The 26,595-nt window shown below is 43.3% G+C and overlaps 1 protein-coding gene and 1 non-coding gene across 16 annotated transcripts in view; both read right to left on the bottom strand.

The window, feature by feature from the left end:
• Positions 1–26,595, bottom strand: part of Ep400 (E1A binding protein p400) — a 105,367-nt gene that overhangs the window by 8,392 nt on the left and 70,380 nt on the right. For 9 of the 15 annotated variants that reach the window (XM_060382626.1, XM_060382624.1, XM_060382628.1 and 6 more), the window contains 24 exons: positions 25,665–25,759; positions 25,036–25,304; positions 22,937–23,139; positions 22,674–22,843; positions 21,134–21,330; positions 17,201–17,312; positions 16,831–16,974; positions 14,072–14,230; positions 13,788–13,871; positions 13,247–13,381; positions 12,807–12,851; positions 12,567–12,720; positions 11,882–12,123; positions 11,627–11,800; positions 10,415–10,462; positions 8,967–9,103; positions 8,802–8,858; positions 5,826–5,904; positions 5,429–5,713; positions 3,919–3,964; positions 3,737–3,846; positions 2,493–2,697; positions 2,162–2,397; positions 359–580 (listed from right to left, as the gene is read on the bottom strand). In XM_060382626.1, coding sequence (XP_060238609.1) covers positions 359–580; positions 2,162–2,397; positions 2,493–2,697; positions 3,737–3,846; positions 3,919–3,964; positions 5,429–5,713; positions 5,826–5,904; positions 8,802–8,858; positions 8,967–9,103; positions 10,415–10,462; positions 11,627–11,800; positions 11,882–12,123; positions 12,567–12,720; positions 12,807–12,851; positions 13,247–13,381; positions 13,788–13,871; positions 14,072–14,230; positions 16,831–16,974; positions 17,201–17,312; positions 21,134–21,330; positions 22,674–22,843; positions 22,937–23,139; positions 25,036–25,304; positions 25,665–25,759 — 3,608 coding nt within the window. The remainder of the gene's footprint in view (positions 1–358; positions 581–2,161; positions 2,398–2,492; positions 2,698–3,736; positions 3,847–3,918; positions 3,965–5,428; positions 5,714–5,825; positions 5,905–8,801; positions 8,859–8,966; positions 9,104–10,414; positions 10,463–11,626; positions 11,801–11,881; positions 12,124–12,566; positions 12,721–12,806; positions 12,852–13,246; positions 13,382–13,787; positions 13,872–14,071; positions 14,231–16,830; positions 16,975–17,200; positions 17,313–21,133; positions 21,331–22,673; positions 22,844–22,936; positions 23,140–25,035; positions 25,305–25,664; positions 25,760–26,595) is intronic. The other 6 variants (XM_060382629.1, XM_060382630.1, XM_021644928.2 and 3 more) reach the window with 2 other exon arrangements.
• Positions 21,572–21,704, bottom strand: LOC132653879 (small nucleolar RNA SNORA49). Its single transcript, XR_009591707.1, has one exon. It is a non-coding gene; the product is annotated as a small nucleolar RNA SNORA49 (small nucleolar RNA).

The following is a 26,595-nucleotide window of genomic DNA, read 5'->3' as shown; positions in this document are numbered from 1 at the left end:
GCCTAACCTTCACTGTTCACTTTCTGCTGTCCCCAACCACTCAGTTTCTAACAGGTTCAGTGACACTTTGGTGATTCTGTAAGCACCACCTCTCACTAGCCTAGTACCTCATCCTTTCTAAGGACCAAATCTTCAGCAGGTAAAGGTGTGTGCTGTGCAAGCCTAGCAATCCGAGTTTAGTCTCTGTACTCATGTAAAGATGGAAGAATACCAACTCTACAAAGTTGTCCAACCTAGATAAACATGCAGTGGCACATGCTCCCCCACCCCCAAACCACCAACAATTAAAAAACAAAAAAGGTTTAGGGAAATGCAGAGATGGCACTTTGGACAACAAATATTATAAATGGGAACTTACAAGCCGGGCCACCTGAAGGTTGGCAACTGTGGTGCCTGTGAGCAAAGCCCCAGGCCGTGGGGCTGTGACTGTGGTGAGCTGAGGACTCTGCTGCTGCTGTTGGGGCTGTGGGGGCTGCACTTGCACTTGCGCCGGCTGCTGTGGAGGTCCTGGCTGGGCCTGTGGTGTTGGGGGCTGTGGTGGCAGCTGCATCTTCTGTTTCTGCATCTTGATGATATGTTCCTGAAACCCAAATAAGGCATGTTCTGTACATGAGCTAACCATAAGCCACCCTCCATCTCTATTAAGGATTTAGGTACATTAGGTGATATACAGAATATAAATCATCCCCTCAGGTAAGTGGGCACTAAATGAAAATCAGCACTTCAGTGAGGAAACTGGGGACAGCAACTCTGACAAATCACTAAGTTCAAAGTAAACTTTCTAGGTTCTTAACTCTCACAGTCAGTCTAAAAAAAATAATGACTTTGTAACTAAACTCTATCAATAGTAATAACTGGGCAACAAACTATCTATGCCTTTCAAAAAGTGCAAACACCAAGATAACGAACTGGGCATGGTGGCTCAAGCTTGCAATTCTAACACAACAGAAGTAGAAGAAGGAGGACCAAGAGTTCAAGGCCAACAACAGCTACATGATATCACCTGACTTACAGAACAGAACCAAAGCTATTAAAACACTAGTTCAAAACACATTAAAAAAAATTACTTCCTCCAAATCCCCAAATTATGAGTTATTCATAACATCTCTCTGGATAAGAAATGACAGTGGCTTTGAAACTGGATTTGGAGAATGTGGGTGAAGGATAAAGGAACAAGAGGGTGAGCAGGACTCCTGGCAACTACAATGGGTGGGAAATGCTGAGAGAACAGTCTCAGTGCCAGTCAGAGCTATCAGGCAGTCTGCCTCTGTTGGCTTTAGAGTAGTTAAGAACAATCACTCTGGTTTACTGGAGGAAAAAGGCTAGACAGGGCTGTCTAGTTCAGCCTTGGGGGCCTATGGAGCCCTGAAACATAACTGCAGACATGCTTGTAGAAGCCACACATAGCTGTGAAGCTCCCATCTGAGGTGCCCAATCACCACTTCTCAAAAGGAACAAGGTTAAGGTGGTCATCAACACAATCAGGAGATGCTATTGAAGAAGACAGGATAACTGATACATCTCTGGATCCTTCCCCAGCCTCAGAGAGGTGGCCGCAGCTCAGCTCAGCTCTAGTGAGTCCAGCCTCTGACCAGCAGCTAACAAGATCAGGCCCAGCAGTCAATAGGAATCACCAGACAAGTTCTTGTTCACATTGTGTCTGTTTTCCTGGTTCCTTATGATGTTGATTCTAATAACTAATGATTCTCATTTGTGGCAAGGACATAGCATTTCCTTCTAAAGTAAACACAGTATCATAAAAGATGGCAAGATAACAGACTGGCAAAACTTGGAACATCAATGTTCAAACAAGCAACAAAGAGAAGCATGCTGTGACCTAGCTGCATCTGAAGAGGAGCACCTTTGTACCATCCTCCAAGCATGGTGCACAAAGTCCTTTTAGTCCTCTGGAAAATGAGCTGTGGCAATACACTGCCTATGATTTGAGCTTGGAGATGCACCTGCCAGCAGGAAACTAAGGTTTCCCAATGCTTCTCAGATAGATGACTCATACTTAACTGGGTGCAAAGTTGTGTTAAATAAAAAAAAAAAAAAACAACAGGCTCTCCACCTCAAGACAATGCTAGATTTTTGCAAAATAGGTTCTGAATTGCATAAAGGCTAGGCATGCCTGTAATGCTATGATGAAAAATATGCTCACCGGTGCCAGCTTGCCCACAGCTTTGATCTGTGCAGGAGACTGGGACTGGCCCTGAAGCTGTGGAACTTGAACCTGTGAGGTCTGTTGCTGCTGCTGCTGCTGCTGCTGCTGTTGTTGTTGTTGTTGCTGCTGCTGCTGTTGCTGCTGCTGCTGTTGTTGCTGCTGCTGCTGCTGCCTTAGAAGCTGGAAGTGGGCAGCAGGGGTAATGGTTTTTCCAGGGAGCTGAACCCCTGTGGCTGTAAAGAGGATGGCTTGTCAGACCTTCTTGTCCTCAGTTCTCCTGAAGCTCTAATAGTAGATACTGGCTCAGGAAAACACTAAGACCCTTTACCTTGGGACACCTGGGTTACTAAAGACCGGGTTGGAGTCTGCACTGGAGTCAGGTTGGTAGTGACCACTGCAGAGGCTGTCACGGAAGTGACTGCTCGAACACCCTGAGTTGTTGTCATGGACACCAGGTCAGTGGTGGCAGTCGCTGGGGAACCAACTGCTCGTTGTGTGTGGACCACTTGAGCAGAAGCAGAACCTCCAGATGTCTAGAAAGGCAATGTAGGAATGTTATCACAGCTGCCCAAACCAAGGCAAGGTGTTTCCCTTTAGAAGTCCATAGTTTCAGCGACTTGTTACAAAGTGTGAATTCAGCTGGGAATCCAGATGCATGCCTTTAATCCCAACACTAGGGAGGCAGAGGCACAAAAATAAACAAACAAAAAAAAGTGTGAATTGTGTGTCAAGAATCACTGTTTAGTGTATGGCTCCCCAACTCTTCTGACACCACCTGGTGAGGCCAGTCCCTTCCCCTCCTGGCTTCCTTTGTCATATTTAGCAAACCCACAGATTATACACAAGCATTTGTATCTATGGTTTTGTACCCCTCCCAACTCCATCCATTTTTGTGTCTACCTCTGTAGGTTATCAGAGAAACCACATCTCCCAAAGGGATTCCATGCTGAGGCTATAGCATTAGAGCTTTGGAATGCATCTTCTTATACAGATGTCAGCCTGTGTAACAGAATAGCTGTTCTAATGCTGTGTTTTGACTGTAAACAATGAAAAGAAAAGCAGGTGGCTGACATAGGAAAACCCTCTGATCACATGCTCTGTGCTATGCCACAGAGGGCACTTCCTTTCCACCTAGGGAGATCTTCCTACCACCAACTTCTATCTTGATGCCTGTGATGGCTCTCTCCTGCCCAGTTCCCTTCACCCTGGGAAACCAAGTTGCTTGCTCCCCTCATATGGCTCTGAGACCCCCTCCAGCACAGTACTCTACCAGGATAATCACTTCACCTCTGCTTTCTACTGGTACAGTGAGGCACAGATAAGGAGCACCTAGGTTAAGGGCACTGGCTGCTGTTTCTTCATACACCATCTCTCTCCTCTCTGAAAACTTGTGGTATGGGGAAATTCATCCTTTTCTAACAATACAAAAGAGTAGTTTCCTAACCCCAACCAGGTGCATATTTTATGAAATTCAAACTAAACCAGTTACTTTTCTCATCTATGCAACATTCAAAAAGCAAATAATCTTCCCAAAACACAAGTCATGGTATATTCTCCGAACATGGGACTCACAGTCAAAGCTCCAGGAGCCACAGGTGATGCCAGGCGCTTGTTAATGGACTGAAAGGTAGCAGCAGGAACACCAGCTATTGTGTTCACAATCACATTTCCACTCACAGTGCCTAGAGAGGAGGATGTTGGTGAGGCAAGAGAAAGACTGAGCTCCATTTTCAAGCCCTCTGCACCCACCTCACCTGTTGGGATGCTTGTTCCAGTGACTGATGTCTTAATGGTTCCTGCCTATTGAAAACAGAAACTTAGGTTAACTTCAGGCCAGATCTTCTGCTGCAGAAAATACAAAATCAATTATTATCAGCCAATGCAAATTCCAAAACATACTCCCTTGGCTGCCTTCAGATTCTAGCCTGCTCCTTACCACCTGGGCTGTCTCCAGCTTGGTTTCCCCTTCCCCTTACCATATGCATTACCTTCAGCCTAAATGTCCCCTGTTCCTTACACTGGCCCCATGCAGGAGTTTGTACCAGCTGCTTCCATTCTGCTCTCAAATGTTTTCCTGTCACTCAGGCCTCAACTTTCAGATGCTATTTATTTAGAAATCTTCCTACCAACTAATCACTGTCCATTTTCTTCTACGATTATTACTCTAATCCACATAGGAAGGTAAACTTCAATGGACAGGAGATTATTGCCCATCCACCTTTCTGTGAAAGTCCCCATGCCACATAGTGTTTAGTAAATGTGTTATCTGAGTGAAGAAAGAATGTTGCTCACGCACATACAAAAACCCAACACAGCTCAATGTAATGATTCAAGATCTCAGAGGTCTTGGTTGATAAAGCGCTTGCTTTGCAATTATGAGAATCTGAGTTTAACTCCTAGCATCCATGTAAAAACCTGCAAGTAGTGGTGTGTGCCTATAATCCCTGTACTCATCTTGGAAGTGTAGATAGGAGGATCCCTGGAGTCCACTGGCCAGCTTACTTAGCCAAATCTGCTAAAACCCAGGTGAAGCCCATCTCATAAAACCAAGTAGATGGCTCCTGAGACCACCCAAACCTTTGGATTTCACATGTAATAGCACTCATGTGCATTTGCACACAGCACACAAATACTTCCTCATGCCTAGCTGACAGCCTGAAGTGTCATCCCACTTAGCACAGTGCCTGTTCTCTTCAAATGTAACTCTGCACGTTTTCAATGTCTGTGTGACAAACACAACGGAAAAATGAACATAAACATCTATGTTGACAACTCTGTCCTCCAGAGCCAAAACTCTGAATTTCCTTTGGATATTTGTGCTTGAGAATGTAGGTGGGTACAAGTAGAACATCTTTAGGTGGTGGCTGTACATGCACACTGACACTGAAGGTAAACTGTTCTCTCCACTTTCAGTGATTGAAGGGAACAAGCCCATCTGTCTTCTTTTACAGAATCCAGCTTCTTTTTTGTTTGAGTTACAGTCTTGTTTTACAGCCCAGGCAGGACTCACACTCAAGATCTCCCTGTTTCAATCCCTCTGGAGCTTGGATTACAATCATATGCAACTACACCCAACTTTAGGACTCAGGTTCTCCTTAGCCCTGATCCTTGTACCAAAGAATGGCTTTACCCTCCCAACCCAGTGAGACTAGTCTATGAGCCTTTGAGGATGACTCAGGCAGGTGAAAATGCAGGCTTCCCCCGGGGTACACCCTGAGTTCTCACAGAGAGAGGTTCATAGACTGTGCGTTTAGAGGCTCTCACCAGCACAGCAGCACTGCCGACAGTTGTCATCGTGGGCTGCCCTTTGGACTGTGCTGGCACAGACTGTGGCTGAGACTGGACCTGGACTTGGGGCTGGACAGTAGGCTGGCCTGCTGGTGGCTGGCTGCCTGTTGCCTGTGGCTGGGGCAGTGGTGGTGGTGGCTGCTGTGGAGGTGGTGGGGGCTGTTGCTGCTGCTGTGGCTGCTGCTGCTGTGGCTGCTGTGGCTGCTGAGGGGGTGGCTGTGTCACTGGTGGCTGCTGTGCCTTCTGCTGATCAGCCAAAGCCTAGAAGGGTCAGGTAGAAAGAGAAGCTGCTAATGAAACTGGACCCAGCCCAGGGTGACAGCATAATACAACAGCATGTTTCTGAAATGACACAGGGTCCAGGGCACCATACCTTTTTCTCTTTTGCAATTCGCTCTGCACGGAGAGATGCAACTTGAATGGGAGGCAGTGGCTTGTCATAGTTGATTCCACTTAAAGGTAAAAAGCCAAAGTTAAAAAATCCTTTTATCGGGCTGGAGAGATGGCTCAGAGGTTAAGAGCACTGACTGCTCTCTCCAGAGGTCCTGAGTTCAATTCCCAGCAACCATATAGTGGCTCACAACCATCTGTAATGAGATCTGGTGCCCTCTTCTGATGTGAAGGCATACTTGAAGACATTGTATACATAATAAATAAATAATTAATTAAAAAATCCTTTTATTTATAGCTTCAGTTACATATATCAGCCATAGTAAAAAATATTGCTTGGAGGGGCTGGAGAGATGCCTCAGAGGTTAAGAGCACTGACTGCTCTTCCAAAGGTCCTGAGTTCAATTCCCAACAACCACATGGTAGTTCCTAACCATCTATAATGGGATCTGGTGCCCTCTCCTGGCATGCAGGCGTACATGCAGGCAGAATACTGTATACATAATAAATCATTCTTAAAATATTGCTTAGAAAATTCTAGAAACAATTCATAAGGGTTTTCTGGTTTGTTTTTTAAAAAATAGATTTAATTTTTAAAAACATATATATGTGTTTGAGTTTATGCATGTAAATATAGGTATCCATGGAGGCCAGAAGATAGCTGGCACTAGATTCCCTGGAGTTGGATTAACAGGTGCTAGGAACCAAACTCTTAACCACTGAGCCCTATCTGCAGACCCACATTTCATTAGTTTTAAGCTCATATTGCCCTGAATAGTTTGATGAAAGCACCCTTTGTCTCATTCATTTCAGCCCCACTATGAGCTGTGTTTTGGCTCAGGGTATATACTGATCTGTACACATATTCACTACTCATCTATTACACACTGGCATAGTCTCAGCTACCAAACTGAGTATATTTCAGGCTTCTGTTAAGAAACAGCCAGGCAGTGGTGGTGCACACCTTTAATCCTAGCACCCAGGAGGCAGAGACAGGTGGAGCTCTAAGTTTGAGACCAGCATGGTCTACATATCGAGTGCCAGGACAGCCAGGGCTATACAGAAAAACCCTATCTCAAACAACCAAAATCCAAAAACAAAAACAAACAAACAAACAAAAAACCCAAAAGACAAAAACAAACATCCCCCAAAACAACAACAAAAAATGACTTGACTTAATGTATAAGAAGAGTAATGATGGAGATGTATATATGCCAAAAAGAAGTCATGCAATGCTTAACAAGCGTAAGGTTTTTTACTTAAAAAACCAAAAACAAAACAAAAAGCCCGTATACAGAGCATGGTGGCTCATACCTGTACAGGATTTCCACCATTCTGGAGGCTGAGGCAGGAGGGTTACCATAAGTTCAAGGCCAGCCTTCAATAAAGCCTTGTCTCAAAAAGAAAACAAATACAATCTCTCCCCCAACCCTCCCCCAGCATACATGAGTTTCAGGAACTCTGTGGGTCTGACCCAGACATACCTTCACATGTCCTCTACAACCTACCCAAGAACCTAGAGCCTGTCCAGAGCCATCCCACAACTCTAGACAAATACCCCTCACCTCCTACCTGACTAAACACAACCCTGCTATTAGCACCCTAGATGCTCTAAGGTTTCCACCCAGCTAAATTACATGACAGGCCACAGTGACCTCATCATTTCCCACATCTAGCTACGTGAGGGCCCTGTTTTTTTGCCTATACTTTGCCTATACTGCTCTAGTGGCCTGAGTCTCGTCTTCAGCCTCCCCTTCAGGCCTAGCTCACACCCCACCTTCCCAGGGACATGATTAAATACCCCCTTATCCTAGCACCTGACACTACTCTCCCCAAACCCCAAGTATCCTCCTTTATGTCCTGTGTTATACTCAAAACACAGATATCTGTGAAGATCCTCTCCTCCCTCTTTCATGTTACACACAACTATGGAAGGCATGCCAGTACCCTTCATTAAGCACTGTTTGCCATGCTAGCCCTTAACCTATTAATGAAATGGCTGAATTAACTCATCATTTCACCCACCCAATAAGCACCGCTGCAGAAGTACAGATAACAAATGAATAATAGAAGCCACCTCTGAAAGTAATCCCTATTGAAAAGCACTTCAGGGCTGGGCTTCAAGTTTCCACGTGGTGGTACAGCACCAGGAGATGGAACACTGAGAGGTGAAAAGCCCAGGTCACACAGGGCACTGCTAAAGGAAGCTCTCAGCCAACGTACCATGAGTTGACTCTTTGGCAAGGACTAGTCTCACAGCTATGTGACAAGGAGACATACAGCATTTAACAGAAAAGCAGGGGGTGGACAGAAAGTGACCAGTATGCACATGTTACAGTGATGAAGTCAGAGGTGGCTGTTTCACCTAATCATATCTCCTTCCTAATAGTTCATCCCGGAGAACATACAAAAACACTGCCAGTATCCAGCCCAGAGTTCAGCTTCAAAGAGAGTGCTTTCATTCTCCCATCTCCCATTTCACTCTCCCATCTCCCATTTCACTATCCACCCAACAACTAATTTCTTTTTCCTTTACTGAATGCCTAAGTACATTCATCTCTAATGTTATCTCTAAACTGAATATTCTTTTATGGTATAACCAACAAAAGTTGTACCTGCAAGGCAGAGGAGCCTGGGGAAGCTACTTCCTTGCAATCTTTCTCTTAGCCTTGGAACATATTCACTAAACCTGAGAACAAAGCCCCTGCCACAAAGCAAGAGGGGATGAAGATTCCTTATAAATGCAACACAACTCTCAATGTGTCTGGCAGAGGCTATCCAGACACACTCTGTTGAAGAGCAAAAGATCTCAAGGCTCAAGGTTTCTCAACCTCAGTCAGGGTCTGTACCATCATGGCTAAAGCCTTAGATCATGCTTCTTGATACTATAATTCAGTATTCTTAGTGACTACACAAATGCACTTCAAAGAAGAAAAATGTATCAAATCCATAGAAGTACCTTTCTGCCAGCACAGAGGCATGTTTGGGGTTCTTCTGAAAGGGATTCATGCCAAGCCTACAACAAAGAAATAAGAGAACAGTTAACAATCAAGAGCAAATCTTAATCACCAGCCTTTTAAGCTGATGCAATCATAGTACCCCAATGAGAGCCCAGGAAACATACAGAGGCTTGATTGGGGGGCTTCTCTTGCCAGCTGTCATTTTCATCAGGTCAAAGTGGCTTGTGTACAGCTGTGTATGTGTGGCATTCTCATCCTGAGCATAAATCTGGCTTGTGCGGAGCGGACGGTTGCTCTTACTCTGAAACAAAATTGATAGGAGCTCATCAAGTTTATACCATCAGCAGACAAACAAATACTCTGGAAACAGCATTTGCTGAATCAGAAGCCTGTGGCTAAGCTCCAACGGATACACCCAAGTCCCAGTCCCTTCCTTTCTTTCTGGGATAACATAACACCACAGTAGCAACACTGAGTGGCCATCATTTGCTGGTAGCTGGCAATATTCCCCAATCCTTAGGAATCTTTGCTCAGTTGAGCATCTCCCTTCACTGAGGAGGAAAAGGTTGCACAAAATACTCAGGCTCATGATCGGCAGGTGACACAGCTGAGTCTAATCCCCAAGGATACTAAAGAGTAGTGGTGATCCCAAATAGACATATTCTACCCACAGTTGACAGTGAGGGCGACAGGGGTGTCCAAGACTGCATTCCCTTGGGCCTGTAACATCATTCATACTTAGTGATTTCTCCTACTTATAAATAAATGCAGGTACACAAAAAGACATTCAAAAGTTGTTTACTTGCTACCAAGACACTTACACACTCCCCCTCAGATAAAGAAAGTCCAGAGATAGTCTGAGAAAGGTCAGAGGTCAGAGACAAGAGCTCACAACCCCACCTAGCCCAGGACTCTCTCTGCTTCTCAGTATCTCTAAACCTTGACTAACCCCACTATTGAAGTCAATGATGTATATCCAGTATAGTTGTGATATACTCTGGCAAATACACACATGTACACGTCTGTTGCTGGAGGAATGCCTGAATTTCAGACAGAATGCCAAGGAAAGTCAGAAGTAAAAAACAAATATGCACGGTTACATGGATCTACTTCTTGAACACTGTCCCCTATTATAAGCATTCTTCTATTTAAAAGCAACAACAACAACAACACTAAACAAAGGGAAGCAGGGAGAAGGGAAAGTAAGAGCCAGTGCATCAAACCCACCAACCAGAGTGAAGGCAAGATAAGGCCAAAAGCAGGAAGGCCATGTGTTCAGAGACAAAGCCCTGATTGATTCTAGCTATGACCAATAATAGCTCCAGGGCTCTAAGTATGCTTTGCTTACTGGCATCTAGCCACCATGTTACAGGCCTCAACTGGGTGTGAACAACAGGGAGGCTCTGGATGTCTCTGTGGGTCAGTGAGTCACTATGTGGTTCCTTCATGTGAGGAAGCAAAGCCTCTATGCATAGGAATAAAAGGCACTTGAGAAAACCCTAAGTGCTATATTTCTGATTCTACAGTCCAGACTCAGCCTGAATCTCACTGTGCTCCTTTGCACAGGCACTTACAGAAAGCTTTCCATCTCATTCAGAACACCTCCTCGTACCTTATAAATATTTTGTGCCTTTTTCTTTGGATTAGCTTCACAAATCAGCTATAAGAGAAGAAAATATTTTAGCTTTATTTTTTTCAATATTAAGGTAATGGCTGCTATTATTACAAATGCTTCCAGAACATAAAAGAGTGGGTGTGAGGTTTCAGGACGTTTTACAGTGGAGATTCCACAAATGGTGTCATGAGGAAGGCTTGCTTTTTATTAAAAAGCAAAGAGATGCTTTGTTCTGAGACGAGTGTTTCAGAGATGACGAGAGATGGTTCAGAGCGTGGCCACAGAAGTGAGGTGAGTGTGGCAACCTCACCCTAGGGCACACATGCCTCTTAACACCAATGTTGTTTTGACAAATTTTACCAAAATAAGGACTAGATGCCTGTCTTGACAACATCGCTGTTGCTCCTAAGCTAACAGACAGACTGAGGTGGTCAGAAAAGCAGTGTTCTCTGCACACCTGCCTTGGCAAAGGGCTGAAATATTTGCAAATGCTGGTGTGACATGGCCTGTGGACACTATGCAGAAAAACTAGCAACAAGTGGCAAAAAAAAAAAAAAAAAAAAAAAGAGGGAGCTGTGTAAAGAAAGCCAAATGGAGAAATGGAAACAGACAAACTCAGAGCAAGTAGAGGGAAAGCCAAGTAGAGGCCTGCATATTCCTGAGCAGCAGCACCGACTCATTTTGTCCAGGATGCAAACCATAGCTGGCTTCTTAAATGAATGACACGATGGTTTGGCTATATTATCAGTACATAAACACTTGCAATGCTCCAAGTTAACCCAGAAAGAGACTGTGCTTTGTCAAACCACTGACTGTGCTTGAAAGCAGCACAGAAATTATGAACAGACTCTTCTTGAAGTGAGCTGGTTACCAAGTCAAAGAAGAGTTCTTCCCTTACTCATCTGATACTTAAAAACAAAAACAAACTATGACAAAGGACTGAATAGCACAGTTTTTCCAAATTGAAACAACAGACGCTGGCATCTGTTTCATATACTGCTAACACCAACCAGGACTCAAGATCAAGGTGACTGATACTCCATGAATGTCCATATTGTGTGCTAGGTACTGTATACATGTGAGCCTCACTGATCAAGGCTGACTTCACCACAGTCTACAGGGACAGCTACACTGACCAGCAATGCACAGCAAGACCTGGCCATTGAAGAGGCCAATTCTTCCCAAAGAGACCAAGCAGTCCAAGCTCACCTTCCCTTCCTCTCTGGGAATGATGACATTCTCATAACGATTCCGGCACTGCTTGGAAGAACGGTAGATTCGGCTGCAGGAGTTGACAACATCACTGACAAGGTCCCAATTAGGAGTATGGGCAGGTGACACAATTGTGAGGTTCAAGGGCAGCTCAAGTAACTGCTTTACAGCCTGGAGGATAAGGTTTTAGAGCACACAGGTCAACACACTTCAAATGCATATGCTCACCCTAACGATAACACAGCCACTCACCTGTAGTAAGGCCCAGTCCTCGCCAATGAGCCAGTCGGGACTGTCCTGGGCAGGTTCCCCTGAGGACTTGACATAGGTAGGCAGAGGCTTGGCGAAGGGTGTCTGCTGCTTCAGCAGCAGGTTCTTCTTCTGCTCCTTGCCTTCACGTCGGATTTTCAGCATACCAGGTGTTGCCCGGTCAAATAAGGATCGTGGCGGGACAACTGCCTCACCATGCCGCTGCTTCTTCTTCCGGCCTGCAGCTGAACAGAGGCAGAGTTCAGCAATATAGGACACAGAGAGATTTCCTCACCAGTGGGATTAAAAAAAGGGAAGAAGGCACCAAAGAGACATGTAGACTAAGGAACTATGGAAAGAATGGCTGAAGGCAAAACCACTTTCTTGAGTTTACTATTATCTGTTTCTGGGTTTTCAAAACAGTCTCACTACTCAGTACAAACTGGACCATGAACTCTAAGATCATTCTGCCTCAGCATGCCAAGTGCTGTGAATGCAGGTGTATGCCACAGCACCCAGCCTTCCAGTGGTTTTCTAGTACTAACAAATGTAACTATCAAGGCTCCTCCCCTGAAACAGGAAGACCCAGGAAAATGGTGTAAGGGACAAGTATTCCAGCAGAGGAAGAGCCACTTGGCCTCCCACCAGCACAGCAATTCCTGGGAGCGGAAGACAGTGGGGTGCACACCTGAAGGATCTGTTTTGTGCCGCTTGCGCTCCTTCCTCACATAAACAGGAGGCAGCTTGGCTTCTGGAATGGGTGTGGTCTCATACATGAGACACATAACCGAGTCAATGTAGATGTCATTGTCATCTTGAGGAGGAGTGGGTGGTGTCCAGAGCTGCATAGAGAAAGCAGGTTCCATAAGCTGCCAAGCTATGGAAAGGTTGGCCCTTGCTTAGGCATTCAGGGAGAGGGATTACATACCGGCATGACTTCTGTCTGTCCATCAGCATCTTCATACACATACTCCTATGGAACACAAACAATAAACGCTTTGCTTCATGCTATATGCCACATCACATAACTCTGATCAATATTCAAGCATGACTGTGGATTTAAAACTGTGTTTTATTAAAATCCCATAAATACCATCCATTAAGTTAAGACCTCAAAGTGTTAATTATCTCCAACAGTGGTGGTACACACTTTTGATACCAGCACTCAGAGACAGAGATAGGTGGATGGATCTCTGTGAGAGTTTGAGGCCGGCCTGGTATACAGAGCCAGTTTCAGGGCAGCCAGGGTACAAAGAGAAACCCTGTCTTGAAAACCAAAAATTTTCAGTAATCAAAAAAGTGCTTTCAGAAAAGCAGTCAGGTGAGGAAAGGAGCTGAGTGCTGTCCTCAGAAGTGGGGCTAGTTTACCATGCTATAGGCATCCTCTCGGGTATAGGTGAGAAGCTCAGCCTCCTCCTGTTCAAGCTGCAGTTGGGCCTTTCTTTCCTGCAGAGCTCTAGCATTGCGGGATTCCCAATCCCTCACTGATGCCATCACCAAATCCTGCCAGAAAACAAACAAACACCATAGAACTTTATAGAGATCAGAGCACATAGCTTATTTCTGATCTCTTCCTAGAGGTCAACTCCCCTAGCCACTGTGCACATGATAGAGCCCTATCTCCCCAAAGGAATGTCTCAGTTCTTACTGCTACACATGCTCTGCCCCTAAACATGTAACCCACTAGGAGTCCAAGCTACTTCAAAACAAGTACAATTACATTAAGATAAAAAGCAAGCAACCCAGCTGCCAGTACAGGACTTCCAGATCTCAGGATCAGCAAGACCTGCACTGCTAGGATTTAGATGTCCCTTTAATTTCATGAAGACACAGTCACTTCAAATCATATTCAGCACTTAAAAATTTTTGCTTTTAGTATGTTACACTGACCAAAACTTTATTCTCTTACCTCACTGCTTCTCTCTTTTTCTTGTTCAATGGTCGTATGGAACAATTCCAAGTAATTCAATGCATATTTTTCAATTGGTGTAAGCTATTTCAAAAATACATTTTTTTGAACTGGGTTAGTAGCAACTTAATAAAGATCAATACAATTCCTCATAAAATCCTTTCACCAACATTTAATTTTAAAAGTAACTGTTCTTAGTCAAAGCAAATAAAACATATTTTACAAAAGGGTTCAAATGTTCAAATTCCTAGCTTTAAAGAAGAAGAAGAAAAAAATCCCCAAACCTGTTCCATAAAGTCAGCCAGCTCCTCCAGCTGTGATGGTTCCTCCTCATATCTAGAGCCATCTGAGTCTGAGGACACAACTACAGTGCTGGATCCAGGCACAGCTTCCTCTGTGGATCTCTGTGCATCTTCCTCCAGATACTCAATGCTCTTGAGGGCCTACAGAAAGTCTGCACTGAGACTTGAGGGTGGACTTGTCAAATGAAGGAGTTTATAATGTTAAAGTAGTTGTCTGTACTGTAAGTAACCAACAAGCCTCCAGAGGTAGTTCCCTTCTTTTAAAATTCTCATACACATGCTGGATGATAGGCATTCCAGTAATGAGCGATGTGGATGGATCTAAGAACTTATAGACCTTATAAAACTAATATCAAGCTAGATAAGAATATTCCATGGAAGAACAAAACACTGACCTGGTTTAAGGATAGTAACATGGCAAAAAATGAGGGAAAAATGAGGCCACCAAAAATTACAGACTCTATGAACAAGAAATGGCCATGTGGTTTCATCTCACACCTAGTATATAAGCATTAACTACAGCTGCCAACACAGGGAGAGCAAAACAGAGACCTGTTCTCAGTCCAAATACAAAAGCTAAGTCTGGCCAAAAGGAAGTCCAAAGAAAACTGTAGAAGAGAGCCCTGAACATACAGGACAGCTAACTTTATTAGAATACGTGGCATGTACATTAAAACGCTGCCACTGGGGGCTGGAAAGATGGCTCAGCAGTTAAGCACGGACTGCTGTTCCAGAGGTCCTGATTTCAATGTCCAGCACCCACATGGTGGTTCACAATATATAACAGGCACTAATGCCCTCTTCTGTCATGTAGGCATCTGTACAAATAGAGCACTTATATACATAAATAAACAAATCTTAAAAAAAAAAGCTGCCACATATTATCAAGAACACACATCTGATAATGTCTGGATGGGGATGTAAAAAGAGGTGCTTACATATGAGACAATATAGCCACAGTGAAAACAAAGAAGAAAAAAAACAAACCAAACATCAACAAAACTTCATGCAACCAGAGTATTTGGCAAAACCTGCAGCTTAAAATATTATCACACTGCACAAGACCCACAAAAATCATTTCCAGAAGACAATGGAAGAGGGCTCCATAGAGACCTGAAGGATCTTTAAGGTTGGATACAAAAAACCCTGATGATGATGATAGGTCTAGAAATCTGTTTAGTTATATAAAGAACAATGGCATGGGTGCCCTGACTCCATAAATAAAAAGAACACAAAAAGACAGTAGGAAAAAAAGAGAAAGGAAAAAACAAAACAACCTTCACCAGAAGACATTAAGATGGTTCAGCAGATAAAGGATAATGCTGCAAAGACTAATGACCTAAGTACAGTCCCCAGAACCCACATGGTTGAAGGAGGGAACTGATTCTTGCAAGCTGTCTTCTGACCTACCTACACAACATACACATAAAAGCAAGGATGAGGCTCAGTAGTAGAGGCTTACACAAAGCCTAGGGTTTCATCCCCAGCACTGAGGCAAGGGAGAAGACAGTCAAATGACCAACAAATGAATCATGAAGGTATTCAGATTCATAGCAACATGCAAAATAAATCTATCTCATGAGACCATGTGCACAGCAGCTGCAGCACACAGATGGCATACTTCACTAGTCATTTATGCAGGGTATGCGGGCCAGAGACACCACTTCACGGCCTACATTCAGTAGGAAGACATGTACATGATAACATAAGACACTACAAAAACACACTTCACAACAGTTATCCATGCACAGATCTGATGAACAGTGTGGTGAATTCATGAATATCATTATGCAGTATGGTGACAGATATAGTAGAACCACATGAAACAAAGAACAGACCCAAAGCACAGAATTCCATTCACATCCAGCTGAAGATGGGCAATTGTAATAAGAGCAGTCTCTTTTGGAAGGGAGTGGCTGAAGGAAGGAGGAAGAGAGGGACTTTCTGAATAGTTTAGTTTCAGAATCACCACCCTAGTCACACAGCAAAATCAGAAGTGTGGCAGTTACCACGGAGAGGACACTCAAAGAGGGCATGGAGAGCAGAGTCTGGAGAGGAAGGAACCCCTTCTCTTTATTTGAGGCTGCAGTAGAGAAGAGATATTCAGCAATCAAGGGGCAAATAAGACCTAGCCTTGGGGTGAAAAGGGACTTGGTCAAGCCAGGTAAGTAGCCCTGAGAGGTATCTGTCATGTAACTATAAAGACAGCCACCATACAGGACCCATGTGTGCAATTCCAAACCTTCCAGTGCCTACACTGAAACAACAGTATCCCTCATGTGTATCCAAAATATTGCAAGGAACCAACATAAGAAGTGCTAAAGAGACATTCTGGGGCTTCATCTAAGTCTCAAAGTCAGCAGTATAATTTACAGGAACAGTACAGCCGACATAGATGAGCAATGTTTCTAGTGCTGGGGGTGGGGGGCACATAACATGGGTGGTTTCTTTGAGACAATACTAAAAATCAAATATGTCTCAGAAAGTCCTAATGGGAAGAGGACAATGGCTAGCATCTTCTCCTCTACACCCTTGATACTTCTTTACAGTTGGGGCAGAGGAGAGAAGGCAGGAGGACTGCAGGATCAACGAAAGGGAGAATCAACGCAGAGCAAGGACTGAGTACTCAGAAGCCAGGTGCGTGAACCCATACAGCCATACACAGAAAGCACAAACAGTCAAGACTCAAACAGAACACTCATTGTCAAGAAAGTATTATGGTTGACCAAATGTCCTCTCACCTCTATGAAAGGTCTTGCAATTTTGGGTGCAATGGTTTCACTGACGGATGGTTCCTGAGAAAGCACCACAAATTCTTCAGCCTTCACAGGAAAGCCAGCATCATCCATGGGTGAGTAAACTTCAAACAGCTCCTGGATAGTTCGCTGAACACAAATAATAAGCACAATGATTTCTAGAAACAGACACAATCCTGTATCTGACCTGAGCCTTGGGCAGCATAAAACACATACAAGAATTATCCCTCATTAATGAATCCATATTTTAAAAAAAGGCCAGGTTGATATCAAATGTATTATCCTCTTGAGTGCTGAAGTACAGGCCTGTATTACCATATCCAATCACTGAGTATTCTTAACATATTAAAAGTACCTGAGTTAAGAATGCCATTGAGTAGTCATTTCCCTGAGCAGCTACTTCCCGGATCAAATCTTTAGTTCCATTTTTTAACAATTTCTCTTCAATAGAATTGCCACTGACAAGCCTACAAAAGAAAAAGAGAAAAAAAAAGTAATAATATATAGATGAAATAAGTTATGTCACCTAGAAACACAAGCCAATACCAGGCACATGTCCAAATGGTAGCCAGAGAAGCAGCACCTACCTCCTGTGCTGATCAACGCCCACTCCAACCTTGACTCTTGTGAGCTCTGGAGTCTGTAATGCTTCCCTCTGCCTGCTACCGTTTCTACCCCTAGATTCTATATTCCCCCCTATGTAGACATTCTTGCCAGCCCTGGACTGGGTGTCCTTTCTGACACTTTCTGAGCACAACAGGTAGACCTGACAGCTTTCCTGACTTCCTAGTTAGAGACTTTCAAAAGAGATCCAATTCTTAATTACATATGAACAGTTTGCATGTTCCCAGCAAACTGCTATGCCCAGAGGAGGTCTCAGGGTAGTACCCCAAACAGGCCCCATCATCCATTGTCTATTATTTTTCTACAACATTCACAGTTTTGCTTTAAAATATTTTTAAAAAATTATATGTATATGGGTGTTTTGGCTACATGTATGTCTGTGTACCATTTGCATGCTTGGTGCCCATGAAGGACAGCGGGTGGAACTAGGTTTCCTGAGACTAGACTTACAGACAGTTGGGAGCTGCTATGTGAGTGTAAGAATTGAACTTGGGTCCTTTGGAAGAGCAGACATCTCTCCAGCCCTGATTATTTGTTTTTAGGATGCTGAGTGCTAAAAGTCAAGAAAGCTTAAGTTAAACCATTTTTTAAATATTTATTTATTTATTATGTATACAATGTTGTACCTGCATGTACACCTGTATGCCAGAAGAGGCACCATATCTCATTATAGATGGTTTTGAGTCGCCATGTGGTTGCTGGGAATTGAACTCAGGACCTTTGGAGGAGCAGTCATTGCTCTTAACCTCTGAGCCATCTCTCTAGCCCAAGTTAAACCATTTTAACAATATTTCTCACAGGGATAAAAAGAACAAATAAAAATTTTCTGGAAGAAAAAAAGTTCTAAGTAGAAACATGGAAACAGGTGACCAATCAAGGAGCACTGCTGTCTTGTCATAATAGGATAAGCTTTAGGAATATAAAAAAGCAGCCAGGTTCTAATTCATGACATAACACTAAAATAGGTTGCATTTCTGTCCACCTTTAGATTATAAGGACAGCAACAGTCTGCATGTAATGTACCACCTTATTTTTACTTAATAGCAGCACATACATACAACATGTAATGTACCACCTCACATTCACTTGATAGCAGAACATTCATAAAAGTGGGTTCGGTTGGGTTTTATAGCGCAGACTAACTTCAAACTCGTGACTTTCCTGTCTAAGCCTCCTGAATGCTGGGATTTAAGCATATGTCACCATGTCCAGTATGAGTAACACTTTTTTTTTTCTTAATAAAAACACACAAACAACAAAAAAACTGCATGTGGTGCATTCCTGTAATCCCAGGACACTGGGAGAAAAGGCAGATGAATCACTATGAGTTCAAGGCCAGCCTGATCTACAAAGTGAATCCAGGACACAGAAGGATACACAAAGAAATCCTATCTTGAAAAACAAACAACAACAAAAACGACAAAAACCCTGCCTGTGGAGAGGATAAAATAAGAAGGCCCAGAAGAGGTGAAAGGAAGAGATTCCATCTATGCAGACATTATCATCCATTCTAGGGTATAGCTGCTGCTTTGATTGACAGAGAGAGGGGGTGGGGAAGAAAAAACATAAACACACAGGCATTCATGTGCCACAACTCATGTGTAGAAGTCTAAGAACAATTTGTTTTCACAAGTTATCACTATCGTGATATAGTTATGGTGATATAATAGTTATGACAGAGATACAGATAGATGATAGATAGAGAAGTATGGAAGGAGGTATGGAGGAAGGGAGGTATGGAAGTATGGAAGTATGGAGGGAGGGAGGAAAAGATGGATGGAAAGTTGTAGTGATAAATCTCCTTCAATGTAGGTCCTGGAGATTAAACTCAGATAAATTAAAGGCAAATGCTTAATCAGCTGAGCTATCACATGGGCCCTGTGGGCAAATTTTTAACAGATATATTGTTGTACAATGTTGTCCTTCAGGCAAAATTGCAGCAATCTTCATCAGATCACCTGTGCCTGCTTGCAAAAGACCATCAGGAGTAGACCTACCAACTACTGATATCCTCTCAGTAAAATGGGCTGGGAAAGGAGGTACCTCATCTTTGTATGCAATTCTGCGCTAACTGCGTATGAATGGGCTAGAGTACAAAGGCCCAGGGAAGGTGAGAAGAAGAGAGTCCATCTATGCAGTGATGCAGAAGTATCCATCCATTCTAGGCTACAGCTGCTACTTTGAAGTTGCCTACATTCCTGCAAGAAACCACTCATGCTCTATAAGCCCAATAAACTCTGCAATGTTTCCCAAGTTAGGCTTTGGTGGCATCAAACTTTGGCTTGTCTTTGGGTGTTCTTTATAAAGAGGCAGATGGGAAGGAATTGTTGCAATACGTATTTTCATCATTGTTTGCTTTTCTAACCCATTCCCCTAGGCAGCCAACACAAAGGCTATTAGAAAATGCTATTAGCCTGGGTGTACCGACTGGTCTTTCATGCATGCAGCATGAGGCACAATCCTGTATGCCATGACATATGCTAATGTATAGTTGCTCCCTTTGCTAAGCAACATGAGGAAGCTGCCTATGAATATGCTTTCCTTTTGTCTGCTCAGTAGATAGGAGTATGGCTGCATCCTAATGGATGCTCCCTATTCTTGCTGCAATTAACAATGTTACACTATAGGGCAGATGACTCAGTGTGATGATGACAAGATAAAGGGCATAGCACTTTTTCAATAAGTCTTCTCAAACTGCTTTCAGAAGAGCTGAGGCAATCCGTGTGGCCCATAGATATGGCAGCTTCCATTTAGTAGACTCAGCTTCTCTTTGATATGCTGCCTGTTTGTAGGCTGAAAGATGTATTTATATTCAACCTGAGTATCATGCTACCTCACAGAGCTGGATCTTCTTCGTGCTGTGACACTTGAAATTGACTATTCAAATTCCTAGGCCTTCTTTATTCCCACTATTAAATAAGAATACCTTATTTTTCAACTTATGAAACAGATCTGACCTTTGCCCTAAGAACTGCAAAGCATTACTTCCATTCTATCATTTACCTGTTTAGTTAACATTTCTTGGGAATACTGGGAGACTTTTGACACTTTCTATGAGCTGTCAATTCAAGTCTACTATATTCTTCAACACAAAATCTGGAGCCCATTTATCTTTTGTTGTGTTCCTTAGGAAACAGTGGCCCAGCTCCATTCTCTCAGAGACACAGACTAGTACTGTATTAGAATAATAAACAACACCCAGAAATTTAGAAGCAGCCATGGGGCCCTTCTATCTTCCCAATTACCCATGAATGGCTACCAGTGACAATTTATATGCCTGAAGATAATGAGACATGTAAAAAATCTTTCAACAGATACTTTGTATTTTATATTACAAACCAAACATAAGCTGTGTTCTCCAGGTGCTCTAAAACAGGTGTAGCACATGAGCACTGAACACCAGGAAGACAACAGCAGGCCTGAGCCACACAACATTACAAATTCAAGCCAAGGTCAAGTATGAAGATCAGACAGAATAGCAGTACTCGAAACATGTCTAAAAGGAAAATAACTCTCACAGGTATGCAGGAACTTTTAAAATCCAATGGCAGCAAGTACATCTGGCTCTGCCTCTTATCCTGTGTTTGTTACTGAGTTCCTGCACCCATACCTTCCACAAAACTCATTATGTGCACCTCTATGAGTGGGCCAGGATTGTCATCACCTGTATATGTGGATGTCCTTGCACCTCCCAATTCTATCACACCACTCCTGGGCCTTGGCATCCATAACTGGATTTAAGTCATTGTCATAAAACACCACAGTGTCAGCCTCAACAAGATTTATGCCAGTGGCACGGCTGTGGGTGGAGAGAAGGGCACAGAAAATCCGCCTGTCCCTGTTGAAACTCCTCATCAGCTCCTGAGAGGAAACAAAGTGCTTTGGTTAACATTTCTTGAGAATACTGGGAGACCTTTGATACTTTCTATGAGCTGTCAATTCAAGTTACTTTTTAACAGTCCAATTTGTTCCACTTATAACATCTTACTCTAGCTCTCCTTCATACAAGCAGCAACTTCTATCCATAGCATCTCAGTGTCATGTTTAGACAATACAGGCATCATGTACATAAGATGCCATGTCCTATCATGCCCTGGCACTTGCTGTCAGCCCAATCTGTAGGCCCCACAAGAAAGCAAAGTCTTGCTAGGGAGGGAGCTGTGCTTTCTTCTCTATCCTCAGGCAATGCCAGGGCACTCTACAGACAAGAAGCCCCTGGAGTAAGGCTGAGGAAGTACAAAAAGATCTCTCTAATCACTTAGTACAATGAAGTGTGATGAATGTTGAGTACTTCTCTTCTGTAATTATTTCCATGTCAAAATAGAACTAAAGTTGACTAACCCTCTCCCTTCAAATAACAACAACTACACTATTATAAAAAAACAAGCTCTTTTCTATCTGCTGTATGCAATGTAAGAAGCTTGTATTTGCTTTAAAACATAAAAAGAGCAACTAAAGCGTTGTCAAGAACACTGTTTTTGTTTTTCCCACTCTGGACCCCTTGTACTATATACTCAGGCTTATACTGAGACACTTCTGATAATTTTCTGGTCTGTCATTTGGAGTTGTGAAGACAGCTGTGGTTCACTGACAACGCACAGAACTCTACTTCTTTCTGCTGAGTATACACTGTGTTACTGGTCATAGCTTATCACATACACTTCTATAGTGAACAATTCTTTGTACCAATCACTCGGTGAGTGAAGCAGTATTGCTGCTGTGTGGAAGTCCTGGATGGGAATCACTACATGAAGTGTCTATTTATCTCTGAGTTTGGCAACCCATTTCTGAAGGGTTATGCTATAAAAAGGTTCCTATCAGCACGGCATATTAACCAAATGTTAAAAATTAGCAAATATGGTAAACAAAAACATGGAAACACTTTTCAATTTGCATTTCTTTGTAAGTCAGTCTAAAAAGCAGTCATATCTTTGCTACATAGCCATCTCTTAACCTATACCAGTACTATCCCAAAGTGACTAGAGATTACTATTTGTCCTGAGACACCTAGGACCAGACACCCAGCTGGTTAACACACTTGTGTGTGTGTGGAGTCAGTCTGGAGTTCAAATATGTTCTTAATGCTAGCTCTTTTGCTAGAATGGGCAGTAGAGCACTGACCTCACAGCTGTAGGAAATGAGGTTTAAATCCAATGATCTGGGGTCATACCATAGAACCCCATGAAAGGAAGATCGTTTCTTACCTGCCGTTGTTCACTGTTAGCATTTTCATCAATCCGTACATAGGTGAGATAATGAAAGTTCAAGAACATCTCTAAAATGTCCAGCATAAGAATCATCTGAGATAAAATCAGCACTCGACGTCCTTCAGATTTCAGTTTCTGTAGCAGGATTGCTAAAGCTTCTAACTTCCCTAAAAAAAAAAAAAAAAAGAAACAGCAAGAGTCTTGCATTCCAGAACAAGTGTATCTCACTTCACAAACTATGCCAATGGAGTCTGTCATACCTGAGTCAAACTGTACCAGCCTCAGCTCCGGGAACTGCAGTGAGCGCAGTGCTGTTAGCTGCTGCAGCTGTCGGTGGTAGGGGCCGGTGTGCTCCCTCAGGCAATGTTTCAGAGCTCTCAACCTGCTGCTATATAGTGAGGATGGCCTCGCCACCCACAGGGAGGGTGGTGTAGCCACCACTGGAGGAATCACACAGGCCACCCTGAGGAGCAAAAATCATGTGTGGTCACTATGTAGTACCCTGGACCCTCTGGGAACAGTGAGGCTTCTGGGCAAGGACAGAATCCTCTGACAGTGTGACTTGTCAGATGTGCAACAAAAGCTCCTGATTCTATCACTGCAAGTCAAGATAATTTTTTACAGCTGAAGGACACAACTTTAGTCAGGATAAATCTAAATGATCAGTGTAAAGCATTCTCCAGATCATAGCCACTGGCTTAGATTTTCTTGCTGGGACTCTTAGAACAGAAGTAAATGGGCTCTGGATATAAACTTCCTAAATGCTACAGGTGATATGTAAGTAGAAGGGGCCAGACCCAGGATACCCTGCAGAAAGAACAGCAAGGCCATGACTAACCTGACACGACTGGCTAACCTCCAGTCATTTAGACTAGAAAGCCCTCCTATGCATCAGCTGAAGCTAGTTTTTTTTTTTTTTTTAATAATTTATTTTTATTTTATGTGCATTGGTGTTTTTCCTGCAAGTATGTCTGTGTGAGGGTGATGCCAGATCTTGATGTTGCAGACAGTTGTGAGCTATTACCATGTGGGTCCAGGGAATTGAACCTGGGTCCTCTGGAAGAGCAATCAGTAACCACTGAGCCATGTCTCCAGCCCTGAAGCTCAGCTTTAAATGTTATTTACTTACATACATACATATATATATATATATATATATATATTTTTTTTTTTAGACTCATAACTCTAGGTGGCCTGAAGCTCATAGATATCCATCTGCTTCTCTTTTCCTCCCCAGTGCTGGGATTAAAGGTGTGAACTACCATAACCAGCTACTTTTACTTATGTTTATGCTTGTGTGTCTATGTACGAATTTGTGCATATGCATTCAGTGCCTGGAAAAGGAGGAAGATGTCAGGTCCCCTGGAACTTGAAGGATTTGTGAACTCCTTAACATGAGAGCTAGGAACCAAAAGGTCCTCTGCAGGAAAAATATTGGATCTTAACCGCTGAGTTATCTCTCCAGGCTCTGAAGCTAGATCTTGGTGGTTTGCTCCCAAGTACATCTCTGCTGAAGTGGCCATCTCTGTGAAGTGATGTAAAAAGACAACCAGCAACTCAAAGATAAACAAGGGCATGAGAACAAATGGCTGGAAATCTACCACACAGCCTGGGAAGGCTTGGCACAGGCTAGCTCCCTGTCCTTTTCCTCATTAATTCACTGGTATACAAGACCAGTGTTGAGACTAGTCTCTGAATACTGAACTCGGGCACTGGGTAATTAAGGCCTCTCCTTGGACAAGGATTAACAGTGTAGTTCAGCCAGCTGAAGAAAATGACCCTGAAGCTGAGCCTGGAGACAGGGCTAGGGCATACAGAGAGGGAAGGTAGTCTCAACAGCAGCACACATATCAAGGCCCAGGAGGAACAGTGTGGACACCTGTGGTGCCAAGCCCACTGGGGCTGCTCTATTAACTTGTTCTGAATTCTACTCTTCAATATCCCTGAGTAACATATGGCTAGTTTCATGGTTCAGTTTTCTTAAAAAGCCAGCTAATAACCTATGAACCATGCCTCCGGTCCCAAAAGATGTAGATCTGAAACATCACAAACCCCCAAGCAACTCAAAAAGACAACCTGGGGGAAAGCAATTGGAAATAAAAACAGCTATTAAAAAAAAAAAAAAAAGCAAAGAATGAAAAAACTATAGGATGGGGTAAATCATACTAGCATTTGAGGAGGTGGCAAGAGCATCAGGAGGAGTTCAAGGCAAGCCTAGGTTAGCTACACAGAATTGGAGGACAATCTGAACTACGTGAGATGCAAAATTAAAAAGAAAAAAAGAAAATTTCTGGTGTGCAGCAAAGTGAAGGAACTAAAAGTAAAGGGTAAAAATATTTACCTGCATACACCAACTCACCTGTCAAGAACATCTTGAAGAGATTCTTGACGCTGACTCAATGTCAAAATCAGATCACCTTTAGTTTTTGAGGGTGACATATTTGCTGCTTCCCAAGGTTCCTTTCCAAGATTGCTATCCAAAGACCAGCACAAAGGCCTCTTCCTTCTGCCAGGTAGGGAACAAATCCTCAGCAAGTCTCTGCCATACACTGGAGCCTGGGAACAGCGCCGCTCATTGATAAAATGCATCTGATCCAACCGTTCCTTCAAAAGTCTGCTCTTTTCCTCCTTGATCAAAAATGTCAGAAAAACAAAAGCAGTAACATTTGAGAAAATCATCTGACTAACTGCTTTGGGGACACATTCATTTCAACATCCATGGCCTACTTCTATAAAACTACTGGCAGAAAATAAGAAGAGGCAAGAGAACAATCTCTCTCCCAAAACACAGAGGAAAAGACAAGGCAAAATGAAGAAGACAGAACCTCAGTATCTGCAGTCAGAAGCCTATCTCAATTTCTTTCATTGCGAATGAGTGTGCATCTCTGACACTCATAAACTGAAAAGGATGCACAGGAGCCTTGGGTGTCACACAAAAGCTTCTGAACTGTGCACTTGCCATTGTGTGTTCTTGCATGTAATCCTTACCTGGGTTGGCCCCGCAGCAGGAGAAGCTGGTTTAGAAGCCAGCCCAGGTTCTCCAACAGCCATAGCACTCACTGCTACTCGACTGGGAACACCAACTACAAATGTAAAAGCAAACAAACAGCAGAAGGGGATGAGGGTGAAGTTTAATAGAAGAGCACTTGCCTGAAATGCTTGAGGAGTTCATCCCCAACATCCTTGAGCTTCCTGCTCACAAATCAAAAAGCAAAAAAGGAAAACCAACATGCAATGGATCCATTCTTACAGGTGGACTGCCTGGCCAATGTATAGAAGCTGGCTCCTGAAATCCCAAGAAGATAAAAGGAGCTGGCTCTAAGAGTCTGGTGCATCAAAGCTATGTCCAGAACTGGAGTCAAGAGTGTTCTGGCACCGAGAGATCACATACCTGTCCCACATACCCTCCTCAGTCCTGCACTGGCAAAACACCACAGGTTATCAGCACAGAATAAGAACAGCTCCTTGTCTGCCCACGAATCAAACCCACCCACCAGCTCTAATATACAGAGGATATACAGGTAAGGACTGGTCCTTAAAGAAGCTGGCAGAGAAAAGGATAGAAGCTGAGAGTCCAGCAGACTTTGGGAATACAAAAGAAGCCAGAGCAGTGTACAAACCCTGCACCAAGTACATGGCTTTACTCTCAGGAGGCTGTGGGTACATTTGCTAAATATTTTGTGGTTCCCAAAGCTTCTTTCTTAAAAACAAAACTGTGCGTGTGTTTAACCTTATGTATCACCATTTTGCCTGCACATATGTATGTGTTCCACACGTGAGCCTGGGCCTGCAGAGATCATATGGGGATAGCAGATTCCCTGGGACTGGAGTCATAGATGTCTGTGAGCCACCATGTGGGTGCTAAAAAACAAACCCAGGTCCTCTGCAAAGCAACAAGTGTTCTTAACTGATGAGCCAT

This window comes from Meriones unguiculatus, chromosome 4 (genome assembly GCF_030254825.1).
Source record: "Meriones unguiculatus strain TT.TT164.6M chromosome 4, Bangor_MerUng_6.1, whole genome shotgun sequence".
In the NCBI taxonomy this organism is placed as follows: domain Eukaryota; kingdom Metazoa; phylum Chordata; class Mammalia; order Rodentia; family Muridae; genus Meriones; species Meriones unguiculatus.
This window is presented reverse-complemented; position numbering and strand designations above follow the sequence as displayed.